Source organism: Papaver somniferum, chromosome 6 (assembly GCF_003573695.1).
Source record: "Papaver somniferum cultivar HN1 chromosome 6, ASM357369v1, whole genome shotgun sequence".
Lineage (NCBI taxonomy): Eukaryota > Viridiplantae > Streptophyta > Magnoliopsida > Ranunculales > Papaveraceae > Papaver > Papaver somniferum.
The window spans coordinates 65,513,547-65,520,830 of record NC_039363.1 but is presented as its reverse complement, the minus strand read 5'-3'; the positions used below and the strand labels follow the sequence as shown (position 1 = coordinate 65,520,830).

Here is a 7,284-nt window from a genome sequence, read left to right as displayed (position 1 = left end):
GTATGTCATTCAGTTTTCGAGAAAATCTCTACGAATATCCATTACTAACAAAATTCAAATGGCATTATCGAGATGGAAAAATTTATGAAAAAAGTCAAGCAGATGAATGTATTTTTTTTTTTGGTTTATGATGCATCGCGATGTTGATGACCGTTCTGCTAAAGAAGTAAAAGCATAAAATAATTAGACAATAATATATTAAAAAACAAAAGATAACGAGCTCTAGAAATTTATGGAATCTCAACATTTGAAAAAAACCGGAAGGGAGACAATTTTTAATCAATCTTATGAAGCTAGACTAAGTACCTTTTGGTTTTGAAAATATTGCAATTCCAGCCTATAACAGTTTAGTTCTCTTTTCTATTACATTACATTTTTATTAACATATTATTGAATTTTTTATTGGATTTTAAGGACACTTGGATTTTCATTAAAAGTATACTAATATTTTTCGGTTTTCATTGAAATCAATTTTAAAACGTGGAAAAAATGTTTTATAAGAGAGACACTGATCGCACGGGTGAAAAACTAGTATATGTAATAATAAATTAAAATAGTTATTATTGCACATTTTTGCAAAATAATTATAATATAATAAAATGTTTAATTATATCATATAATTTATACTGATCTTTAATAAGGGTTTTATAGATTTTATATTCATGAAATAATAAAATAAAAGAGAATAAAAATTATTTTTATGAAAATTTTGGAAGTCTTCCAAAATCTTATATATTTTGCAAGACTTTTATCAAGGCAAAGATATACATAAAAGTCACTCAAAATCTTGAAAATAGGTAAGTATGCAAAGTATCTGAATTTTCAAGTTTACAACGAGTAACACAAACTTTAGGAGACCTCTTAACAATCTACAACCAGCAACATAAACTTTGAAAGAGATTTTAAAAGTAGACAACCAATAACACAATATTTTGCAAATCCATTAAATTCTTTGAAAATCAATAAAAATATTTATTGAGTAAACCATGTAAAAATGAGATTGTCTCTTTCTAGAAAAAGATGTTACCTATCATAAGGTCATAAGCTACAGCGAAATTTATGATTTCTTCTCCTCCTTGGTTTTCATCGCTATATCCTAATTCTCCATGTGTCCTCTCGAATCCCCTCCTACTTGAGCCAACATGATCGTAAAATCTCCTCCAATGATTTTATCCATTCACGTGGCTTATCAAATATGTTACTTTACCAAGTCCCCACTGGACTTGCTCTTACTTCCGATTCTCCGGCATTATGCCAATATCTGATGGTGGCCGCCATTATGCAATATCTGATAGTGGTTTAGATGCGGCAAGCTTGTAGGTTTTTGGCGGACATCCGGACATTATAACGCAAGGTGTGCCATTGTCCAAGGTGATTTTTTTTATTAAGACTTTTTCTGATTTTGCAGTCATCTAGAGCTCGATTGGTCACTCTCTCCTGTCCTAAACAAAGAAAACTGGTAAGTAAGGGATCAAAACTGTGCTGTCTTTGTGTCTTGGGTCTTATCCTTCATTAATGACCATTCAACAAATTTTGGCGTGTTTGTTTTATTTGTTCCCTACAAAAGGCTATAATACTTAATATTTCCCATTATTTTTGCCTTGAATTTCTAATTCCTTTGGTTTTTACCTCATTCTCTCCTTTTCTCAGTATACCTGTCTCTAATTTTCCTGGCAAATGTTGCCAAAAAAACAAAATTATGGTGCCAAAAAAAAAAAATTAGTTCTGACAAATGGTTGGAGTCATGGAGTGAACATAAAAAGGCTTGGAACTTTTCATTTTGTTTAGAATTTATATGTAGGTACAATTTGAGCTTGAAAATGCCAACAGTTTGGTTTGCTCTAAAGAGATCCCTACATTGCAAATCAAATCCATCTGATGTTCATGATCCAAAGGTCAAGAATCATTTGAAAACTATCTCGACAAGAAGAATTTGTGGTAGGTCTGGTTGCTCAAGGTCTATAGCAAATCTCAAAGATGTTATCCATGGAAGCAAAACACATTTAGATAGGCCTCCAAGTTGTAGTCCAAGATCCATTGGAAGCAATGAGTTTATGAACCCAATAACACATGAAGTCATTTTAAGTAACTCCAAGTGTGAACTTAAAATTACAAGTTTTAATGGTGGTCATCATGAAAGTGGTGGTGCTGGTAGTTCAACTTTTGTAGGTACCTTAAGTCCTGGAACTCCTGGTCCTGCAGGAGTTGATTTCACCATGCATTATCAAACCCCTTCATTTAGAAGCTCAATTACTCCTCCTAGAAAATCTCATGGATTTCTTCTTGATAAAGAAGGCTCTTCTGGATTTGGTAATTCTCCAGTAAATTTGGGTGGTGGTGGTAATAATTCAAACCATAGGGCTTCATATGATTTTAATTCTTCTAATGGGTCTTCTTCTTCTACTGTAACTTGTCTTAAATGTGGAGTTCAGTATGGGAAGTTGGAAGCTGCAGAAACCCATCATCTAACCAAACATGCCGGTGAGAATTTTTTTTATTTTGTATATTTTGTTTGCTAAGCATCTTTATTCTTTTTTTTTTTTTTTTTTTTTTGAAATTGAGTTTTCTTTATTTATGCCTGATTGATTTAGAAATGTCAAGGTTCTTTCTGTTCTTCCGAAGTTCGATTTACTCATTTCGCCTAGCTATCCACAGTAACTGAGCTCGTCGAAGGGGACTCGTCTCGCAAAATCGTAGAGATAATTTGCCGGACTAGTTGGATGAAATCCGAGAACAATTGTGGGCGGATTGAAAGAGTTTTGAAGGTCCATAACATGCAGAAAACGGTCGCTAGGTTTGAAGAATATAGGGAGATGGTGAAAATGAAAGCTAGCAAACTGTCCAAGAAACACCCGCGATGTCTCGCCGATGGGAATGAACTATTGAGATTCTATGGCACAACTGTGGAATGCTCTCTTGGCATAAGTGGTTCTTCCAATCTTTGTGTATCAGAGAAATGCAGCGTCTGTCAGATTTTAAGACATGGATTCTCAACCAAAAGTGAGCCTAAAGTTAGCATAGGCATTTTCACAACATCAACAAGTGAGACAGCTTTCGAAACTATTGAAGCCGATATAGAAAATGCACATTTGAAAAAGGCCCTGATAGTTTGCAGAGTGATTGCTGGGAGGGTCCATAAACCATTGGAGAACTTCCAGGAACTTGTTGGTCAGACGGGATTCGATTCACTAGCAGGAAAAATGGGTGTTTATTCAAATACTGAGGAGCTCTATTTGCTGGATCCTAAAGCTCTTCTTCCTTGCTTCGTGGCAATTTGTAAATCTTGAAAAAATTTGCCTACATTTTTTTGGTGAATTCGTCTCTTACCTGTCTTGCATTTACCCTCAAATCAGGTGTGGTATGATCCTTGAAGGTATATAATCCATGTAGTAATACCTGGAAGCAAAAAGGAAATCCTCAGTTTTTGTATTTCTAATGTATTTGGATACACGAGAGAAATTTGAAATTTTAGTTCCGGATGGATTGATGGACCACTTGCACCGTGAGTAGCATGAAAGGGACAAGTCCATATATTTTCGAATTTGAGTTTTTAGACAATAGGTAGTCCAAATTAACACAGGCAAGATCACGTTGGATTCAACGCAATCTTTGTCCGTCTGGTCCATTTTTATCCTGTCTTGAAGTGTTCAACCCTTTTTTCAAAAACTTAATAGAACATCTTTCATTTTTCAGCTTCAAGACTAATGGTTTCGAAAATGAGAAACCACAATTTGTGTTACCAATTATTAACTTGAGCTTCTGTTTCTAGTCTTAAACTTGATTGTTTCCTTTCCTTCTCAAAGTTTATCAAATATGGGATCAGCGGCAATCACTCACTGTCGTGTTGTTGTCGAGCCAATGCAACATGTTCAAGGAACCCATGCTGCAGACAAGAACCAACACTCTGCTTGATGATATCAACCAAACCATACTTATATTCAAAACCCAAATCAGTTAATTTGTTTGAGGATATCTCAGAAGGGATTGAGCTGTTTTGTTCCTCACTATACCTAGAAAAACAAAAACGTAGATATTATTCAGAACAACGACGTATGGCTTCCCAAAAGAACAAAATCCTTCTAACCAAGTAGGTTTGACAGAGAAGATTAATATACCTTTTTGTTGTATAAGGAGGATATTCTAGAGCAAGATATGCTTCCAACTGAGACATGGTACAGCTCTGAGATGAACAAATATATCGACCTTTCGCCCTGGCTTCTTCCATCAAGAATATGTGTGCATTGCATATGTCCTCTATATGGACTACCGAGATTGAACCCATTCTTGTATGCACTGCTGATAATATTGGGTATAATTCAGGGTCACCTGTATTCCCTAAAGTTAACAATCATGTTTCCTTCACTACTAGAATACAGTCGAGGAGTTGAGGATTGTAGGATTATGATTATGACCTGTGATTGGAGACAAAAGAACTCGAACACTGGCGGGAACTGTAGGAGTGAGAAATGGACCGGCCACAGTAGTAGGTATTACCGAGACAAGATCGATACCTCGCTCATTTGCATATTGGAAAGCAGTCTCCTCTGATATAAGCTTCGAAAGAACGTAAACCTGTTATTAAGAACCCATTAGCGAAAGTGGAATCTAGGTTGCAAATATTGAAGATTAAGAAAATACCCTAAGAAACTAAGGTAAAAAATCATGGTAGCAATGAATTCTTCAAACACCAATTTTAAATAAAAATAGCAAACAGAAAATGAATTATTACCCATCCGCTTGCCTTATTGTCCAGGACATGCGGAATTGGAGTTTGGCATGATTCGTCCACAGTTGCCCTCCATCTCCCGTCATTATGCTTAGATGTCGTAGTACTAATGGATGATGTAAACACTATCCTTTCAACAGAACCAGAATTTGAGCACGCTTTCAGTAGGTTTAGGGTTCTGTTGGTGGCAGGTTCAATAACATTTGATCTAATATAACTATCTTCAAAATCAAAACATAAACACAAAACTAAATATTAAATGAGTATGGAGATTAGTAACTTTGAACCAGCTTGGCAGTTTGAACTCCTATACTAGTTTAAATACCAATGCAAGTCAGACTTGTACAAACCATTACCTTTGGTTGATGAGACATTAAACTCCATAGAAGCTGCCACATGAAATACACCATGACAACCTTTTACAGCTTCATCGAAGCTCCCTTCGTCTTGCAAATCAGCCCTAAATATTTTTAACCTCTCCTTGCCGCTCCACAATGATGCAAGGCGTGAAATTTTTTCTAAGATTATTCATTACAATATATGGGGCATCATTATCAGCTACGTAGTCGATTAAGTTTAATTCTTAATTAGCTATCACTTAAGTAAAGGTTTAAACCAAAACTAGTTATTTCATCAATTTGATTCATTCAGTCAAAAATACAAATAAAACAGTGGTCTAAAATATTTTCCCCAAGATTCGCATCTTTAAAGGGGATGAAATCAGTCTATTCAACAGGGGTTTGAAGGAAAAGGTGTCACCATAAACTAAAATTTCTTTCGCTAAAATCATATTCATGCTTGAAGCTAATTCAATCTAATACAGAAATTAATTATAAGACTCGAAAAGTACATGGATGTTGAAATAAGAATAAGAACCTGGATCTCTAGCAGTGGTGTGGACCAAGTAGCCTTTTTCAAGTAGAGATTTCACAAGCCAAGATCCTATATAGCCATTTCCACCGGTAACACAATAGCATATACCACCACCGTTGTTTTGTACATCCATGGATCTTTGACAAAGACGTTTGTGTCTCTATCTCTAGATAGAATACTCCAATCGATAGGAACAGTTGGTAGTAAATTATGCTCTGTGTTATCATCTCATATAAAATCATACTTGTGTAAAGATTAATATTTTGATGATGTAATTAAATACTGAACATTTAATATAATATAAATTAGGGGGAGCCAGGATTTCTAGATTGGGTGTAAAAATTTACTTAATAAAAAAATAGGCGTGGAAAAACCGTAAAATTAGACCTGTGAATAGACTTTAACCTGTTATTCAGGCTTTGGAGTCAGCTGATCTGGGTGCTAGTGTACACTCCTACACTGCGCTAGCTTCACCCCTAATAAATCTCATAGTATGCAAAATGAGAGATAAAATGATAAATTACACTCCTTTCGTCAAGCAAAAAAAAAAGGTGATATTTTATGCAATTTTTAAGGAAATATATAATGATAATTTTGAAGAAAAAAGAATTCTCATTTATATTTTTTTTATGTTAAATATTGAAAACTTTATTTATTTGAAACTGGTACATTGTCTGATAAAAGTTGGCTCTCGATAATGCTAGGAGGATTATCAGATCAAACTCTGGTAATATCAAATCTTCTGCTGAATTTAGCAAGTTTGTCAGCTGATTTATTGCAAATCCTATGAATAAAATTACGTTCCCAATATGGGATTGTTTTTAAGTTATTCATAGCATCAAGCAGAATGTCTTCATTCTCCCACAGAATAATTGCAGACATTTTATTGACGTAGCCTTCTATTCCCTTGAGATCTGTTTCAAAGACAACATGGTTGGACTGCAACTCTTTACTCCAGTTTATTGCGTCAAGAAAAGCTAAGCATTCCGCCTGTTCAGAATTCATTATTCCTGCATAGCACTTTGGCTGACATCCCCACCACTTTGCTGCATGATGACGTAAAACAGGAGCAACTCATGTTAGTCCAGTGTTAGGATCAAAAGAAGCATCACAGTTTATAGTAACAAAAGGATAGATAGGGGGTTTCCAGTGTCGTGTTGATGCGTTATCAGGAAGTGTGTTACTAACATTCCATGTTTAATACTAAGGCATTCAATATATGTGGAAAAGCTTAATGCCTTCCTAACTATAGCTGTTGGGTTCAATTTTTTATTCTGGAAATGAGCTTCGCATCTTTCATTCCATACTGTCCAAGAAATGATCATAGCAGTACTTAATCAGCATGTCTGAGAAGTCTGTTGCTTATCTTGTAGAACCCAATTTTCAAACACCTCTGTAATATCGCCAAAATTTCCAGATAAAGCACTAGAACCACCAGGTACTTGCATCCATACTTCTCTTGAGAAAGAACAATGGAATAGGATATGCATCATACTCTCAACTAATTGAGAACATAAAGGACAAGTCTCATTGATGTAGCTGCAGACTCTGGCGAGTCTTTCCTTTGTCGGCAAAATATCTGATAAGCATTTCCAGAAAAAATGCTTAACCCTCGGCCAAGTTTGAATGCTCCAGAATTGCTTCCAATTAATAATAGAGTTTTGGATATTAGTTGAAAATTGCAT

The 7,284-nt window shown here is 35.1% G+C and overlaps 2 protein-coding genes across 8 annotated transcripts; one reads left to right on the top strand and one right to left on the bottom strand.

Annotated features, from left to right (window-relative positions):
* Nucleotides 1–1,017: 1,017 nt before the first annotated feature.
* On the bottom strand, nt 1,018–5,821 carry LOC113287819 (putative anthocyanidin reductase). Of its 7 annotated transcripts, XM_026536660.1 has the most exons (8): nt 5,603–5,821; nt 5,077–5,244; nt 4,730–4,947; nt 4,413–4,572; nt 4,116–4,335; nt 3,838–4,010; nt 3,328–3,396; nt 1,018–1,437 (listed from the first exon to the last, which is right to left on the bottom strand). In XM_026536660.1, exons 1-7 carry the CDS (start codon nt 5,730–5,732, stop codon nt 3,350–3,352), a joined length of 1,116 nt encoding a protein of 371 aa, XP_026392445.1. In that variant the 5' UTR covers nt 5,733–5,821; the 3' UTR covers nt 1,018–1,437; nt 3,328–3,349. The 7 variants fall into 7 exon arrangements, with proteins under 7 accessions (XP_026392445.1, XP_026392444.1, XP_026392447.1 ...); XM_026536659.1 differs by lacking the exon at nt 1,018–1,437 and having other exon boundaries at nt 3,270–3,396; XM_026536662.1 differs by lacking the exon at nt 1,018–1,437 and having other exon boundaries at nt 3,270–3,396; nt 4,116–4,326.
* Nucleotides 1,584–3,321, top strand: LOC113287818. Its single transcript, XM_026536658.1, has 2 exons — nt 1,584–2,481; nt 2,656–3,321. Exons 1-2 carry the CDS (start codon nt 1,821–1,823, stop codon nt 3,285–3,287), a joined length of 1,293 nt encoding a protein of 430 aa, XP_026392443.1. The 5' UTR covers nt 1,584–1,820; the 3' UTR covers nt 3,288–3,321.
* Nucleotides 5,822–7,284: the final 1,463 nt, after the last annotated feature.

What these genes read in the sequence shown, in the direction of transcription:
- LOC113287818 (XM_026536658.1), top strand. Translation starts at nt 1,821, where the DNA reads ATGCCAACAGTTTGGTTTGCTCTAAAGAGATCCCTACATTGCAAATCA. An exon ending in TCATCTAACCAAACATGCCG is followed by an intron (nt 2,482 to 2,655) that starts GTGAGAATTTTT and finishes AGCTATCCACAG; the next exon opens with TAACTGAGCTCGTCGAAGGG.
- LOC113287819 (XM_026536660.1), bottom strand. Translation starts at nt 5,732, where the DNA reads ATGGATGTACAAAACAACGGTGGTGGTATATGCTATTGTGTTACCGGT. An exon ending in CACCACTGCTAGAGATCCAG is followed by an intron (nt 5,245 to 5,602) that starts GTTCTTATTCTT and finishes GAATAATCTTAG; the next exon opens with AAAAAATTTCACGCCTTGCA. An exon ending in CCTCCTTATACAACAAAAAG is followed by an intron (nt 4,011 to 4,115) that starts GTATATTAATCT and finishes TTGTTTTTCTAG; the next exon opens with GTATAGTGAGGAACAAAACA.